The sequence below is a fragment of the Seriola lalandi genome, unplaced genomic scaffold (genome assembly GCF_002814215.2).
Source record: "Seriola lalandi dorsalis isolate HSWRI2012SDOR001 ecotype SW California unplaced genomic scaffold, Sedor1 jcf7180002053680, whole genome shotgun sequence".
NCBI classification, from domain to species: Eukaryota; Metazoa; Chordata; class Actinopteri; order Carangiformes; family Carangidae; genus Seriola; species Seriola lalandi.
The window spans coordinates 149,519-166,602 of record NW_019524233.1 but is presented as its reverse complement, the minus strand read 5'-3'; the positions used below and the strand labels follow the sequence as shown (position 1 = coordinate 166,602).

Below are 17,084 nucleotides of genomic sequence, written 5' to 3'. Positions count from 1 at the left end.
ACAGGAGTAAATGGAAATGATGACTGCCGTCACCGTAATTATACAGGATGTGCCATAATGTGACCGTCCAGATGTGGTGCGAAATGTTAAGAATTTTGGATTGTAGCCATCAGGAACGCAACTGTGGTGTTTTCATAAGGAAACAGGGTTTCACACCCAAAAGAGAGACACATGCGCTACAAAATGTTGCCATGCCAAATGACACTTAGTGAAAGACTGCTTTTTGAGATATTGCTTGTTTGTGGTTTTATATATTTCCATACAACAACTAAAAGTAGACCCTCACAAAGAAGTAAAAAAAAGATTTTCACTCAAAACTACATAAACAAATCTTGTCTAGCATTTGCAGGGTCGGAGTTTGACATAGAGGAAGATACTCATTTAATTATAAGCTAACCTACAGTATGGTGAAGCTCTTCAATGTTCGTTTGAGTGCTGTAAATGTGTCCTTCACAGGGGCTCGCTGGCCCAGCTGGACCAACAGGCCCTCCAGGACCCAGGGGAGATCCTGGTGAATTGGTGAGTGTGGCTTAGGGTGTGGACTGAATGGCTTAACGTCCAGTTGACCTCAGTTTGACCCTTTCACTTGAGGGACAGAGATTTGGGTCAGTCTGAAACATGTCCATGGGATCACGATGTCCTCGTTCACTGAACCGAACCTGCTGGACTTTGGGGACGGATGTTGACTCACACATGTTTGACCTGATTTTCTTATTTTGTGTGTCTGATTGCTTGGATAAGTGATTCATCACAATGGAACACACTCCAACACACACTGTCACACACACACTCTCTCACACAAACACAAACACACACACACACACACACACACACACACACACACACACTCACAGATGATCTGTCATTTCCCACTAGTTTGATGGTCTTTATCATTTTGCTTTGCAAAGCTGATGATGGCAGTTTATTACCATGCAGATCCCCATGGCTTGCAAGCTTTACATGTGTTCAGGAGCTATTTAGAGTTCATGTTCAGCCTACATAACAAATCAACAAACCTATTTCATCTTATTTTATTTATATTTTATTTTATTGAAGATGAAATCAAAAGAGATGCAACAGTGGTGAATATAGCTGAAATCAATGAGCGAGTACCGGATGAACAAATTGGATATATTTACAAATAATTAGCCATTGCATTAAAAAGAGAAAAAGAGTAACCACAAATAATTATCAAATTTTATCCTGAAGTACAGGGCTGAAATTAAGGTCTATACTGTGTATAAACCTTTGAGACTACTGGTTTTTAAGGAAGCATAGAATCTTTTTATTTGACTCATTCTACAACCAAAAACACTTGTACATTCTACAATGGAAAATAAATATTGCTCAGAAACTTTGTCTCTGCTCTGTTGCAGAAGTTCACACAAATGTGTGTTGCTTTGCTTTCACCATCTGTCCAGTTCATCATCTAGAGAGTCTGGAGACTGTGCTGGCGATCCCATCATCTGGAGCCTCTGTCATGTTCTTTTCCTCTAAAAATTTCAAGCTATTGTTTCATTGTAGGATGAACCCCTGACCGACCAGTCTATCTTCCTTTGTTAATTACATTTTTCTCGCCACTGTGACAGCAATATACATTACTACTTCCTGCAGTAACGTATTGTCCAAACGCTTCAGAGGGGGTAGTGAATGAGAGAGTGGTCAGCTGTTGCACAAAAGGACCAATTTGAATACCTGTTAGACACTAATCTGATTCACACAATCTTTATGACTCAGTGCTACATTAAATGGCATGTCAAAATGGTCATTTACAATATGTAAAAACAAGATAAGGTAGTATGTGTGTGTGTGTGTGTGTGTGTGTGTGTGTGTGTATGACACACCCTGTGGAAATAGAGTAAAGGTTGTTTTTACAGTGATTAGATTGCAGGGATGTTTTTCTCTCCGTTTAGACACTCTCTCTCCCTATCTCTCTCTCTCTCTCTCTCACTCACACACACACACACACACACACACACACACACACAAACACACACACACACACACACACACACACACACACACACACACAACCACATTAGTCAATGCTTATTCCTTTACTTGTCCTCTCTTTTCAGGGTCCCCCAGGACGTCCCGGTCTTGCTGGGGCTGATGGAATTCCAGGTCCTCCAGGAACCCTGTTGATGCTACCAGTAAGACCTTAAAGCACACTCATGCATGCTCATGCACACACAAACACTCAGATAGCTCACCTTTTTCCCAGTGCGGTGTAGTGGCATGACCACAAGGGGGGGCTGTGTGATTGAACTTCATTACATTTGGGAAATCCTGCAATGGGGACCGACTCCTCCCTGTCATTGCCCCCAGTTCCAGTATGGAGGTGATTCCCAGAAGGGACCAGTGGTGTCTCCCCAGGAGGCACAGGCACAAGCTATCCTGCAACAGACCAAGGTACACGTCACAGAAACCTGCACTTTGTTGCAATATTATAACATAGTGACTGTTGACAATTGCATTACACGCTCTCCGAAGGCCATTTCATTGCATATTAAAGACCAAAACAAACCATGTGCAGCATACATAAACCACCCGGTTGTGCTTTTCTTCCAGCTGTCACTGAAGGGACCTCCAGGTCCAATGGGTCTCACAGGGCGACCAGGCCCACTGGTAAGGCACTCCTCTGTCCTTGACCAAATTTGCGTCATACCTCAAGGGCTCCTGCAACCTTTAACCTCAGCTTCACATTCTGGCTGACCAGGCACAAGCTCTACTCTCTCCCCACTCTAACCTCATCATTATGCATGCTCAGTATGTTCCACTCTCTTGTGGAATCTACCCTCATTTTTATATATATATTAAAAAAAAAAATCACTGTACGGTTGCAAAAAATGAACAGATTTTTAAGATGATTTGTTCTTAGCTCGTCTGCATTTTTTCTTTTTTTGGCGCTAAATTTGAGTGGAGTGGAATTTCCCCGCCCCTGTACATCATGTTTGCTTTAATGACCTTTTGTTTTTATTTTTGCAGGGTTTTCCAGGTCCCACTGGGCTCAAAGGAGACAGCGGAGACAGTGGCCATCCTGTAAGTCAGGGCATTATTTCCACCTCACTGCTAACTTCCTTCATACCACTCTTTTTCTTTGTTGCACTATTGATTTCCTTTTGTCCTTGTGCTTTCCCTATTACACCTTTTCCCATTTGTTTTGCTCTCTTCCTCTCTCACACAGGGACCACGTGGTTTGCCGGGCCCTCCCGGAATTAATGGAAAGATAGGAAAAAGGGTGAGATAGCTTGAGTATTGCAGTGGTCCACGCTGAAAACCTCTGCACGTCTCACGTTAAAAGCATACTGCGCCTGATGTACTGTAAAACAACATCCTGTTTTAACGGGACTGTGCATCTCGTAGGGGCGTGCGGGAGTGGACGGAGGTCGTGGAGCTCCAGGTGAAACAGGCTCTAAGGTAAGCCTTTTGAGATCTCACTGCACTGCATTGCAGTAGTGATAATCTCATCTAAATGAGCTAGACCAAGAACCCACCGATTTTATGTTTACATCCTTACTGCATATTTTTGGATACTAGTTTGTTTTGATATTTGTGTGAAAGCTACATTGCCAGCTGTCAGACCATATAACTCTATATATAACTATAACTATATATATAACTGATGTTGGTGTTGAGTTTCCATTAATCCATTTTCTCATTTCCATGAACTCAGCAATATCACACATGTTTAGGCAGCAAGGTCTTGCATGATAACAAACTATCTCCACTTGCAAGTGTAAGCCTTTAGGTATCAAGCAGCCCACAGCTTATTATATGTATTGACAATGAGGCAACTCAATACCTAACAGCTGCAGGAAGAGCTTAGTAAATAAATCAGGCTCCCCTGATGCCGGTCTGACAGAACAGCAGAGTCTTTATCAGTCAAAGCAGCATTTTAGCAGACCTACAGCTAATCTGAAAGCTTCCTCTCGCCGACACACACTCAGAGCAGATGGGAGGCTCTGCCAGGGGAGACTTTCAGTACAATTCTGCTAATGTTTACACATTATCGTATGTGTGCGTGTTTCAGGGTTTAATGCCTCTATTACTTCTCAGGGTGACAGGGGCTTTGACGGCCTGCCAGGTCTCCCAGGAAACAAGGGACACAGAGTAAGTTCGATTTGGTAACTTGACATTGTCACTGTATTTATTTAGTCCTTCAGATACCAGCGCGCTATTGCGGCACGCATGAATACCTCACACACCATATAGCAGATGTTTATTTGCATATTATGATCACGATGATCGTTGTGATTTCTGTGATGACAGTGTACACTAAAAATCATCTGCTTGATGTTGCTCTGCTATAAACAGAACAGTCCTAAATATCTTGAGGCTTGCAGCTAATGCTTTTATCTTGTAGGGGGACAGAGGAAAGCCTGGTCCTCATGGGCCTGTTGGAGAGCCAGGAGAAAAGGTGAGTGCACAGTACCTTCTAAAATTTACTTGTAACAAAGAAAGCCTAGAAAACACACCCTGCAGCAGTGCTTTGTTTTGCCTCATTTTTCCATCACGCAAGGTTAAAAGGGGAATCCTTTCCAGATCAACGAATCAATTCTACAAACCATTTAGATGGTAAAGCACCACAGATCAAAGCAGGCTTCGCTCAAATAAAGTCATAAACTTCTGAATTTTTAATTTGGCTATGCTTGCCTGAGTTAATTCAGTATCAGGGCTTGCAAAAGAAATGAAAGCTAGGCAGTGCATCCCTGACATTGAATTGAAAATATGAAAGATAGAAGCTCAGTCAAGATGGTATCTAGCCACACAGGAGGGTGGAGTGAAGTTTGAGCGAGCGATCTATTAGTCTTTGCTGGAAGATAGTTGAGCCTTATCTGTCAGGCAGTGAATTTCTTTAATGAGCTATTTTCACAGATTATGTCTGTGGGATATAAATTTATCCATGCCTGGGGTTGACTCGGAGAGGTGTATGAGATTTATGTATTGAATTTGTTTCCTTCTTTGTTACTCTAGGGATCTGATGGACCTGTGGGGCCAAGAGGGCAGCCAGGTGAACCTGTGAGTAACCACATCTGGAAGAATATAATGTTCCCTCATAGATACCAACGTCACAGCACACCTCTACATTAAGATATGTCATGGGTATTGTTTCTCTACACTAAAAATACTTAGGGGGGAAGATGCATTTATTGAGTTCTCAGAAATACACATTTTCAGTAGTGCAGAATCACAGGAACAGGAAGTGATTTCCACAGCAAAGATTAAGCAGGGTTAAGCTTCAGCAGAACTTTTAGTCAAAATCTTACAGAAGAACTTATAGAAATTGTGTACAATAGAACAACAATGAAAAAGTTGGGCAGTCAAACCTTATTAATGCAATACCGCCAGGGTGTTCAGCCAAGCATTAGGAGAGAAAAGGCCACCGGAAACAGGCATACAGCTTGAAAACAAAAATATACACTGGCAGAGCATGCTAGTATATTCACATTCTGTCACAGAGATTTTACCTGCACAGTAACTTTGGATCATTGAGAGACCACAAAGATTTTAAGAGCACCGCTGAAGAACCTGTCATTTTCTTTCTGTGTATCTTTGCGGCGCACACCGGTTGATTGGTTATGACTCACACTGTATCTTTCTCCCAGTCGGTGAGGCTGGGGCTCAGCAGGGCTCTGTCCCACCAAATGGATCACTCAGTGCAGGAAGAAACAGAGCGCCATAAGACATGTTAGGGAAGCTGTGTTAAACTACAAAGACACAGGAAAGGAGGCGAGTTGGTTGTTTTGATGAGAGAGAGGCAGCGATGGGAAAAGTGAGACAGCGAGAGACAAACTCAAGACAGAAATTTGGTTGGTGGTGGATGAGATAAGAGAGATGGAGACAGGAAAGAGGAAAGAGGGAGATTCGGAGAGGGAAGAGATAAAATCCTGGCCTGAATGATTATATTTCCATATCAATCACTTCCCAGGAGATCACAGATGTGGCTTTGGAACAGGTGGCTTGGCCAGCCTACAAAGAGGGAGGCTGACAAAAACAGAGCACACAAACACATTCGCGCAAGCACAGACTAGCACAGCCTCTGTGGCTAACACATACAAAACCAGATGCGTATACACACACACACACACACACACACACACACACACACACACACACGCTACAATATATTATCTGTCCCTCTCTGTGTTTCATTCTCTCTCTGTCTCTTTACTTCTGATGTATGATTTAGTATTCCAGACTCACTCCAGCTCATCATGTATGCAGGTTAGCTGCTGACTATTTGCTGTGTTTTGTCTCCAGGGTTCTCGGGGTCTTGTTGGGCCAAGGGGGCCACCTGGCCCACCTGGCCAACCGGTAAGTCAACATCTCCTTGATTACAAGATCAGAACTATTCAGTCTCTTCAACTCTATAAAAGGCCCCAGAGTGCACGGAATCATCAATATGCCACTGAAGATAAACCGGGAAGCCATTGAACTGTCTGGATCCAACTTTGACATTTCATCCAGGATTTTCTAACATCTTGTTTGTGTGCGTTTTTCTTTTTTTCAGGGTATTGGTGGAACTGATGGCGTGCAGGGGTCAAAGGGCAATCTGGTTAGTCCTGGTACCTTCATCATCAAATGATCTCATCCCCATAAATGCCATTATGTACAACTGATGACTGTAATATACGTATGTTCTAGTTTTCAGTGAAAATTAGTATGTGGGTAACTTTTCTTTGAAAGTGATCTCACCGACACATCAGCTGGAGTGGATTAGTCTGGCCTACTAATGAACCTGTTCACCAGCCATGTGACGATGAGCTTACGACAAAGGTCATGTGAAGTGTGTGACCACCAGTGTTTCTTGTTCTTGTTCTCAGGGTCCAGCTGGAGAGATAGGGCCGCCGGGTCAACAGGGAAATCCAGGAGTACAGGTACAGTCAAGCAAAGAAGAGTTAATCATATTTTCAGCTTTCCAGCATGTCAGCAATCTAATCCAAACTGCCAGCTCACACAAGGACATCCACACATATACACACACAAGCAAAACCTCAACGCCCAGCCTTCTCCTAGTCTTGTGACACTTAACCTGATTGATGCTTTGTTCTGGTCCAGGGCTTGCTTGGTCCTCAGGGTCCCATTGGACTGCCAGGGGAGAAGGTAGGTAACATGTCTCTCACTTAATTTCAGAATTAAAGCTGTGACTTTGTGACCTCTGTCATCACATACCCAAGGGAGGCAGGCTGAGCAGGACAGTACAACCCAGCCACTTCTGGCTCCCATTTAGACAAGATAAGGCTAGACAGCAAATCAATACACAAGAAGCACACACAGACACAGACACAGACACAGACACACACAGACAGGCTTACCAGACACTAGAGCCGGCCTTGACTGGTGCACTTCATGAGGCTAGACTGGAGAGCAAAATAAAAAACTGCACTTAGTCATAAATACAATATGTTTGCTAGAGGAGCAGCAACGTGGCAAATGGGGTCTCTTAGGGATGAGTTGAGGTGTTCTGTCATATCTGAAGCTCTGCTGCAGTATTCATACCTGTCTTTGTCCTATACAGGGTCCCCAGGGGAAACAAGGCATGCAGGGACTACCAGGCATTGATGGCCCGCCTGTAAGTTCACACAGACACAGACACGCAAGTACATATATGCATACATCAGCACAAAAATACATTCACATGCATGCATCAATACATACGGTACCTTTGCACATCCAGTATCTAAAAACTTTTGGACCCAACCGTACTTATACATAGAGAGTCCCACTGAATGTAAATGACAACTCAGCTGCATCAATTGATTACTAATTATTAATTGACTACTAGAAGAGTCTGCACTTCATTCAAGCGATGCATTTTGGCACAGGTAGTTCATCATTCAAATGTTTTTTGACAAAATAGGTGAAACATGCGTCCATACATCACCATATACAAGCAAAAGCTTAGGGCTACCATATTAGGACGACAAGAGGACAAGACCCGGACGACCGGGGTGTGCAGCTGGACATCCAGTACAGAAATGTCACAATAAAAGCCCATCACATGATGCTATACAAACAAGAAATACAACCAAACAAACTGTGTATGTAAACACATGTTTATATGAACACATATACAACCACAGGAGCTGGTTAATATAGAGTAGCCAAGAGGATAAAATTTGCCAACTTATATTTTCTGTTGTCTGCCACTTGGGGAGCACAGGAGTCATTTCTGGAAGTGATCCAAAGCAGGATGACAGTTAAAAAGAAAAAAAAAAAAAGAAAAATCTTCTTCTAGCTTTTCTCATCTCCAATAATTAATTTCAGATTGCAGTCAGACAAATTTGAATGAGCTTCACTTAATGCTTCTTGTATTGTTCTGCGAAGCTTTATGACACACAATGATATTTTTATGGTGCCTCGCTCTCAATGCCACCGGGGGTTTCCTCTTTGTCATTGGTCGGGCGCATTGAGGAATTTCAGTCAAGGAGCGATACAATAATGATTTATTTGCAGCACAGCTAAGTCAATTTGATTCATGTTTTTTTGCTTCAGGGTCACCCAGGAAGAGAGGGCCCCCCGGGAGAGAAAGGAATTCAAGTGGGTAACTGAATGTCTGAGGCTCGTCTTTTGTAGTGCCATAGCAAGATATTAAAATGCAGTTTCATGTTTTTTCTTGCAATCTGTTGTAACTGTGCAGTCACTCACGTTGGGTTACAATAAGGCTTTCTCTCTCATCATTATAATCACTGTGTTCCTACGATGTCATCATCTTTATTGTACAAGATCAGCGGCCCATTAAAGTCAGCAGCATGAACTCATCAGTATCATCCGCCTTTTCTGTTTCTTTCTTTCTTTCTGTCTTTTTTTTTTTTTTTTCTTCTCTTGACAATTAAGGATATGACACAGTGACTGAGTGCCTCGCTCAGTCATATCTGGACAGAGAAATATATTGCTGCTGGCTGTTGGTTGCTAAAACTGAAGAATGCTGTTGTTTGTGCTTTCATGCAGGGTTTACTAGGAGCTCAGGGGCCTGTCGGGTACCCAGGGACCCGCGGAGTCAAGGTGAGACATAAATGCATCATGATCTCAGGTGTAATGTCCACTTAGATATATATTCCCCTCGCGCAATTCGCTCTGCGTGTACGTGTCTGCCTGTGACGGACAAGCTTGTTTGAGTCTATGACTGATGGGTGACAGGTGGAGGGAAAGCACCACGGTTCTCAAGGGGACTGCTAACAACACAGCTAGGAACATTTGACGGGGAGGAGAAACATCAGAGTCAGATAGAGTGGAGCTGTGTGCCTTAGGAGCGGAGTGCAGTCCATTTTGACTGAGTGTGCTTTTGAAATTGAGAAATAAAAGTGAAGTTGTGATATGGCATTTCCTTTTGGCGTTTCCATTTGTCACATAGTTTAAGTTGAAGCCTGATCTTGTTGGCAATCATGTGTAAGGTCAGTAACTGCTCAATAACTTAGGTCAAGAGGAAATCAATACACCCCTATTAATCATTTCAGTGTTTTAAGATGAGGTATTACTTGAAATACAGGGAACCTTCGATTTCCAGCGTCTTTTCTTGTTCGTGGGCTCGTCAGTGTCAGTGATGTTGGATTCTTGTTAAATGAAGTGTTATTTTTCCCACTTTTTCACAGGGGGCAGATGGAGTTAGGGGTCTAAAAGGGAGCAAAGGAGAGAAGGTGAGTGAAAAAAAAAAGCTAGCAAGCCTTTCTTCTGCTACTTGTCAAACTGACACGTGATGAAATATGGTGGTGCGATTTATGATTATAGAGAATTTCACTAGACATCACCTCTCCTCAATGCATCACAGGGAGAAGATGGCTTCCCTGGGTTCAAAGGTGACATGGGCATCAAGGGAGACAGGGTGAGAGCGGACTTTAATCACCTCAGTATAATTTCCTCTCAGTTATTCTCCATCAGAATGGAGGTAAAACCATCACTTCCCTTCTGCTCTCATTCTTGACTTCAGGGTGATAATGGAGCTCCGGGTGCTCGTGGAGACGATGGACCGGAGGGGGCAAAGGGCCAATCAGGACCCATGGGAGATCTTGGAACTGCTGGGATCGCTGGCGAGAAGGTACATTTTTTAAAGATTACATTTACATTGCAAGATAAGGTCACGAGAGAGGGGGATAGGGAGAATAAGTAGGCTGCAAATTCTAAGAAAAATCTTATCTAAACCTGCTTCATCCTGCTACATCCATTATAGTGTGAGGTAGTACAGTTACATTTCCTTAGCTCAGTTTTTAATCGTGACAAAAATAGTGTGTCTGAAAATCACTGAAATACCGAACATATGGATTTTAATGCAACCACATTTATGACATCTTCATAAAGCAAAACTGCCACTGAACCAGTGCGCCTGTTTAAGCATTTAATCTTTCTGTCATGACTATATGCATTAACGTAGAGATATCCTGCTGAATTGGTACATGCATAGTTAGCAGTATGTCATAAAAATCTTAATTAAATGGTTTTCATGCACTTTTTTATCTTTATTTGACATTTCTCCAGTTTATTTCTTCCTCCCCTCTAATTCTCCCGCTCTCTCTGTAGGGTAAACTTGGCGTGCCTGGATTGCCAGGATACCCAGGAAGACAAGGTTCTAAGGTGATTTAGCAGTGATGAGCTATCATGATCAGTGAATGTGTCCTCTGGTTCCTTTATCAGAGCTTTAACCAGCGAGATGTGTGTCTTTGACTGGACTGTTTCCTGTCTGATTAAAAATAAAGGATGACAAATGGCTTATTAAAAAAAGGCTATTTTATTAATAGTTCATTAGTGACATCAATTCATTACATGTTGATGAATGGTGTATTTAAGGCTGTGTTGGGCTCATGGATTAGATTTGCTTTAATTTGATACAGTAGTTAATTATACGTTAATGAGACATTGGGGGTGATGTGTGATGAATGGAAGGCTGAGGCTGATTAACCTCTATGTGTGTCTCCAGGGATCGCTTGGCTTCCCTGGTATGGCGGGGGCCTCAGGAGAGAAAGGACGAAGGGTGAGGACTGTACTGACATTTTAATCCACAACACTTGCTGACTTCTTAATATGTAAACTTTTCTCTATTGTAAAAAAAACAAAAAACTGAGTGATAAATAACTGTTAACCTCTACAATGCAGGGTCCAGCTGGTCAGCCAGGGTCTGGGGGCCAAAGAGGTCCTAATGTGAGTACATCCGCAGTACAGGTGTTATGCCTATGCACCATATTTTTCTCACCGTTTAAAGCTGCATTTTCTCTAATTAGAAACCATCACTTTAGCACAACTTGTGGGAGTGAGACACACTGTTACATCACTGCAGTGTTTCCACATCACCGGGCGTCTATCTTCCACCTACGTGTGCTAATCAGACGATTGTTTGTCTTCCAATAGGGAGCCCGGGGGGGAAGGGGAGCGAATGGGCCCGGTGGAAAGCCAGGAGAAAAGGTGAGGTCAGACTGACACACAGACACACACTCAGACATAAACAAGCACACACGCACATACAGTTACACATACATAAACAAACACCTGGCTTTCTCATTAAGTATTAATAAATGCGCCGACCAGGTTGGAACTGGTTGTTTCGCTTCTGGATGACAGGCCATCTGGTGCAGAGAGAATTCTCTGTCTTGCAGGGGAGGCTTCAGTTTACACTCTCACCTTCGAAGACCGTCTTGGGAAAGCTTAAAGATTTGTTGTCGAGCAGAAAGCTAAAAATGGTTGAACGGCTCATGTTTTCATAGTGAAACTGTTTTTATTTGTCATCTGCCTTGTCCACCTGGTAGGGTTCTGCTGGACAAGATGGTCCTCAGGGATCCCCTGGAGAACAGGTAATCTTTTGACTCTCAGATAATACTGCACATACAGTGCACACACAAGACCATAGACAGTCTGAAAAACAATCTTGGTATCACAGATACCGTCTCATAAATCATTGTAGGAGAAGCATCAGAAAATACGATCTGGGGTTTGGGTCAGAGTTTTGATAATCTGTGTTATTATTTTCTAGGGTCCTCAAGGACCACAGGGAAGGAACGGTGAACCAGGACCTAGAGGGCCTAATGTGAGTGGGCTAACATCTACTGAATAGTGTTTGCCCTGTGATTTCATGTTTTACCTCATTCCACATTTATGCTCACCTTTATTTATGTTCACTTTATTACAATGATGTAAAAAAAAAAAAAATGCCTCTGTTTTTAGGGACCACCTGGAAAAGATGGGTTACCAGGTCACCCAGGCCAGAGAGGGGAACCAGTGAGTAGCCTTCACTCTCAGTAAAGCTACATATTTAGTATATAGCATCTTCCTCTATGAGGTGCACAACTCAGCATTAACTTAGAGTCGTCATGACCTACTATATGTGTTAACACAGCAAAGAAGTCAACATTTATGACTTCAGCATTGAATTATTGAAGTTCAGAGTGCACAACACCTTACCCTGCCCACAGTCTTCAGATTCTTTCTACTCCCCCTGTTTCAACTCTTGACTGCGAGTCATCAGATTCACTTGTTCTTATTCTTCAGGGTTTCCAAGGCAAGAACGGACTCCCTGGCCCCCCAGGTGTCGTTGGACCACAGGTAAGAGGATCAGCCCATGGTATATTGGTTGATTCTAAAGCAAACAGCTGTTTATTTCAGATAGCATTTTTTTTTTTTTTTTTTTTTTTTTTTAAATAACTGTATTGTGATGTTTGTTGTCTACTTTGATTCTCTCCAGGGCAAATCTGGTGAGACAGGGCCAACTGGAGACAGAGGCCATCCAGGTTCACCAGGACCACCGGGTGAGCATGGTTTACCGGGATCTGCCGGAAAGGAGGGCGCCAAGGTGAGTGGTTTTCATCATAATGTCAGGATCATAATCACTTACCAGCATCACCTTATTATTGTTATATTAGATACAATCCAAGGACTCTCTTAGCACTGCCTGAATATCTTATCTCGTTGGTCTCATCCTATCCTCTAATTTGCTAATAAATAAGAGAGGAAACCTTGCTGCGTTGAGTGTATTATAGCTCATAAAAGATAAATGTTCCTTCTTGGTGTGACTTGCTGGTTGCTGTGATTTATGAACGCATAAGGGCCTGCTGTCTGCTGGCTACTTGCCTTATATCTAATCACATGTGTGTGTATGTGTGGTTACCAGGGAGACCCAGGTCCACCAGGAGCCTCTGGGAAAAGTGGCCCTGCTGGGCTCCAAGGCTTCAGAGGGAGCAGAGGGACCCCTGGTGCAATGGTGATACAAGATTACACAGATCTCAAATCCTCCCCTTCTTTCACTGTCTGCTTCAGATTCTCCTGAAATGTGAAGATGATAATTAGATCATAAATCAAATTTAAAACCATAAAAGCATGCCTATTACATAAGAGTTACACAAACTGAAAGTCTGTTGTAAAAAATTCAACCAAAGCAATCGTAAACTACTGTCATTCACTGATCATACATCTTGTAATGAATAAGGTTGTCACCTGATTTTGAAGGCTGTTTATATCTGTGTCTCTCCAGGGTCCCGCAGGTCTGAAGGGAGGAGAGGGTCTACCTGGCATTGCAGGAGCCATTGTAAGTCTGTTTTTATTAAATTGCTTCCCATCCCATCCCTTGGTCTCTGTTCAGCTGCTATGTAATATAGGATGCGAGGGCATAAGAAGCAGGAGGCTGTTTCCATGGTGATCAGTGATCGTGACCACCACATTAAATCAAAGAGTGAATCATGTGACATACTCACCTAACCTCACTGTCTCCTCTTATTTCCAGGGTGCTACTGGAGAGAGAGGCCCTGCTGGGCCGGCTGGTGCTATTGGGCAGCCAGGACGGCCCGGTGGCGTGGGTCCTGCTGGGCCGATGGGAGAGAAAGGCGAGCCAGTAAGATTTGGAACATTGCTAATTTTATTTCTTAGGCAACAACGTCCACTAGCACATAGTGTACCATCACCTCCCACCAATGGGTAATAAACAACATTTGCTCTCGCTTCGGAATGTGTCATCATGAGACAGAGAACAGTAGAGAGGTAAAAGAGACAGAGAGAGCAATACAGAGGGAGAAATATGAATGTGATCAAGTCTGCTTTCTTGGGTGTGAGTTTCGTTCCTGGTACGATACATTAATCAAAGTGTCATACTGCTGTATGAGGATAATAAGTATTTTAGTATTTGCTGGATGTGTGCTGTTTTCCCATCTGTTCCCTAGGGAGAAAAGGGGCCTGTGGGGCCGGCTGGGCATGATGGGGAACTGGGACCTGTAGGGCTGCCAGGGGCTGCAGGACCTCCTGGGCCTCCAGGAGAGGACGGAGACAAGGTAGTTACACTCACAACTAGAATGGACTGCAGCACTGCTGAAGAGTGCTTGATGATTTTGGACTAATCTTTTTCGTGTGTGTGTGTGTGTGTGTGTGTGTGTATGCATTTGTTTCCATAGGGAGAGACAGGAGGACCTGGACAGAAGGGCAGCAAAGGAGACAAAGGAGAAGCTGTGAGTCTGAATTTTATGTCCTAACGTCACATCATTACTTTGCATCACCGGGAGGTAGAGGGCAGACTGGCTTATAATTGATTTGGAGTAGCTCATTCTAATAATTTTGGCTGCACAGTGCATTCTCTGGTGGAACGAGCAGATGGTTTTAATCACGTCTTTCCTACAGTGAATGTGTAGTGAACTGTCCCTCTGCTTTTCTAGGGACCCCCAGGACCTGTTGGAAGTCAAGGACCTGTGGGCCAGCCAGGACTGCCAGTATGCATCATATGAAAGCATATTATCATATGATAATTTGGTCCGGTTTGTACAGTGTTTTACAGTGCTGACCTGAGCATGTATGTTTCAGGGTGCCGATGGTGAGCCAGGTCCTCGTGGGCAGCAGGGCATGAACGGTGCAAAAGGAGATGAAGGACATCGAGGCTTTAAGGGGGCATCTGGTCCCTCTGGACTACAGGTAAAAATTACTATCAAATCCAAGGCTAACTGTATCTCCTGGTCTCATCTCTGATTTGACATGTATTCTTCAGTTTATATCCGTTTCCATGCCATGCCTGAGACTGCTCGCTCACCATATCTGCATTCGCAGGGAATGCCAGGACCATCAGGGGAGAAGGGAGAGAGCGGGCATGTTGGCTCAATGGTGAGTCCTGCTCAGCAATCACCGCACATACAACACTCATCACAAATCTGCAGCTATGGTCCAGTGTCAGTCTCAAGTCTGTTCTCAACACCACCTTTCTGACATCTTGCACTTTGCTTCATGATTATTATGACTTTGACTTGTCTCGGTCTTGTCTGATATTGGATATTGACTTGACTTTTCTACAATTTCCAAAAACCTTTGAATGTTTCTCCAGTTCATCCACTTTTCTGCATTCCTCCTCAGTATCAAAAGCAGTTTCACAGATCTTAATGAAGATCAAGCGTCTATGCATTCATTAGTAGACAAACAATAAATTCATTGGTAGAAAGGTTTGGGCTATGATGCAAATACTGTCAATCTACATTGATGTTTATGGTTAGGAAACTCCTTAGGCATTATTTTATGTTTGTAAAGTGATAGGCTTCTATTATGACATCAATAAATTGATATATATAGTCATTGTGGGTGTGGCATTCCAGATGTTGGTGTGTTTTGGTTGTGGTCTGATGAAGAGCAGGGGTCCTTGAAATGTCTTTTTTTTTTTTAATGATAAATAAGTGATAATAGGAGCCCTGCAGCGGTTGTTGTTTTATTGTTAGTTTGTATTTTGGCTCAGCACCTGCCCCTTCTCCAGTTTGTGTTTTGATTGTTGCCACAAGGTGCAGGTTTTATTCATGCATAACTGCATGTGACAGCTCTATCCAAGTAACAAACATACACCACCCCCTGTGATTGAAAAAAACAAGATGATGCACAGACTAAGATACAGAATAATGTAGTAAAAGTCAAAGAGTAACTCACTGTAAAAATCAAACATCAGTGTTGATGCCCCATTAGAAAAACAATTAGCAAGTATGTTACTATAGATGTAATTACAATGCTGGGTAGATAATGCAGCCCAAAATACTCCCAAACAGTAAAGCAATGCCATTGTATTATAGAATACATCTCATACATAGTTAATTAAGATGAGGAAATGAATCTTTTCTAATTAATAATGAATTTGAATATTAAATTTGAATTATAAATTATAGGAAATTTTTTTGTGTAATTAGAGTATTGTGTAGGTTCAGCAGCCTATGAACTATAGCTGGTACACAGACAACCCACCACAGCTCATTAAACTTTAATTAGTGCCACTTATTTAGTTTGTTAGCACCAGCTGTGCTGATCCTGCTGCTGTTGGTCATGGTCATGAAAGAACCTTTTCCTCTGCAGATAATCAGAGGAAAAGGTGTGTTTACCGCCCTCAAACTCCAGGCAGTGGTCTTGAGTGGAGATCAGTTTGCTCTGCTCCTTGATTTGTCTTAATAATGTTTAGCCATGGTTTTCCACTGAGCTCAATGTAATGCAAAAAATGAAGACAGATTCATTTAGATGGAGAAATTTGTCTGTTCTCCTCACAGACTGTATGAACTAAGAGCTGTGTTTTTCCACTGTAATGGCCTTGACAACACTGACAGTCTCACCTGTTGAGAAACTGAGGAAGCTTTTGTGGTTTGCTAAGAATAGGAATTATTTTTAAAAGCAAAGACAATTTCACTTGTCATAACAGAAAACAATGCTAAGGTTTCACAAATAACATTAATTATGGTTCTGCTATTGATAATTATCCTTATATGCCAAGCCAGTGAGCTAGCATGCACAAATATCAAAGCCCTGGAATCGCAAACCTAAATCTAATGCAGCTATGAATAACTATAAAGTTATCATTCATATAGTACATTCATACAGTGTCACATAATGACAGCTGAACAATGCTTGCACTTTGTGATGTGTTAGACAAGTAGTGGACATCCCACATTAGCTCTGCTAGCTAGCAGGTAACTTTATGGTAACCCATCAACCATATTACTACGGTTTACTGTATATCAAATACTGTGTTATTATTCTGGCTATGAAAAAAAAAACTGCCTATGTGAAAAAAACACTGTTCCTCTGTCTGTTAGCACTGGTTATATCTTTCTGTTAGCTTAAAAAAAATTTGATCCACAATAATGATGAAGAGAAATAAAAAC

General features: G+C 42.5%; 1 protein-coding gene across 4 annotated transcripts in view; it reads left to right on the top strand.

Moving 5' to 3' along the window:
* col5a3a (collagen, type V, alpha 3a) overlaps window positions 1-17,084 on the top strand; it is a 52,820-nt gene that overhangs the window by 24,971 nt on the left and 10,765 nt on the right. For all 4 annotated transcript variants that reach the window (XM_087172718.1, XM_087172719.1, XM_023401418.2 and 1 more), the window contains 37 exons: window positions 457-519; window positions 2,079-2,153; window positions 2,329-2,412; window positions 2,572-2,628; window positions 2,989-3,042; window positions 3,188-3,241; window positions 3,367-3,420; window positions 4,060-4,113; window positions 4,367-4,420; window positions 4,978-5,022; window positions 6,265-6,318; window positions 6,515-6,559; window positions 6,828-6,881; window positions 7,063-7,107; window positions 7,523-7,576; window positions 8,500-8,544; window positions 8,956-9,009; window positions 9,597-9,641; window positions 9,773-9,826; window positions 9,932-10,039; window positions 10,519-10,572; window positions 10,916-10,969; window positions 11,092-11,136; window positions 11,344-11,397; window positions 11,739-11,783; window positions 11,963-12,016; window positions 12,154-12,207; window positions 12,478-12,531; window positions 12,671-12,778; window positions 13,097-13,186; window positions 13,457-13,510; window positions 13,706-13,813; window positions 14,139-14,246; window positions 14,367-14,420; window positions 14,625-14,678; window positions 14,770-14,877; window positions 15,010-15,063. In XM_087172718.1, the coding sequence (XP_087028844.1) occupies window positions 457-519; window positions 2,079-2,153; window positions 2,329-2,412; window positions 2,572-2,628; window positions 2,989-3,042; window positions 3,188-3,241; window positions 3,367-3,420; window positions 4,060-4,113; window positions 4,367-4,420; window positions 4,978-5,022; window positions 6,265-6,318; window positions 6,515-6,559; window positions 6,828-6,881; window positions 7,063-7,107; window positions 7,523-7,576; window positions 8,500-8,544; window positions 8,956-9,009; window positions 9,597-9,641; window positions 9,773-9,826; window positions 9,932-10,039; window positions 10,519-10,572; window positions 10,916-10,969; window positions 11,092-11,136; window positions 11,344-11,397; window positions 11,739-11,783; window positions 11,963-12,016; window positions 12,154-12,207; window positions 12,478-12,531; window positions 12,671-12,778; window positions 13,097-13,186; window positions 13,457-13,510; window positions 13,706-13,813; window positions 14,139-14,246; window positions 14,367-14,420; window positions 14,625-14,678; window positions 14,770-14,877; window positions 15,010-15,063 (2,304 nt within the window). The remainder of the gene's footprint in view (window positions 1-456; window positions 520-2,078; window positions 2,154-2,328; window positions 2,413-2,571; window positions 2,629-2,988; window positions 3,043-3,187; window positions 3,242-3,366; window positions 3,421-4,059; window positions 4,114-4,366; window positions 4,421-4,977; window positions 5,023-6,264; window positions 6,319-6,514; window positions 6,560-6,827; window positions 6,882-7,062; window positions 7,108-7,522; window positions 7,577-8,499; window positions 8,545-8,955; window positions 9,010-9,596; window positions 9,642-9,772; window positions 9,827-9,931; window positions 10,040-10,518; window positions 10,573-10,915; window positions 10,970-11,091; window positions 11,137-11,343; window positions 11,398-11,738; window positions 11,784-11,962; window positions 12,017-12,153; window positions 12,208-12,477; window positions 12,532-12,670; window positions 12,779-13,096; window positions 13,187-13,456; window positions 13,511-13,705; window positions 13,814-14,138; window positions 14,247-14,366; window positions 14,421-14,624; window positions 14,679-14,769; window positions 14,878-15,009; window positions 15,064-17,084) is intronic.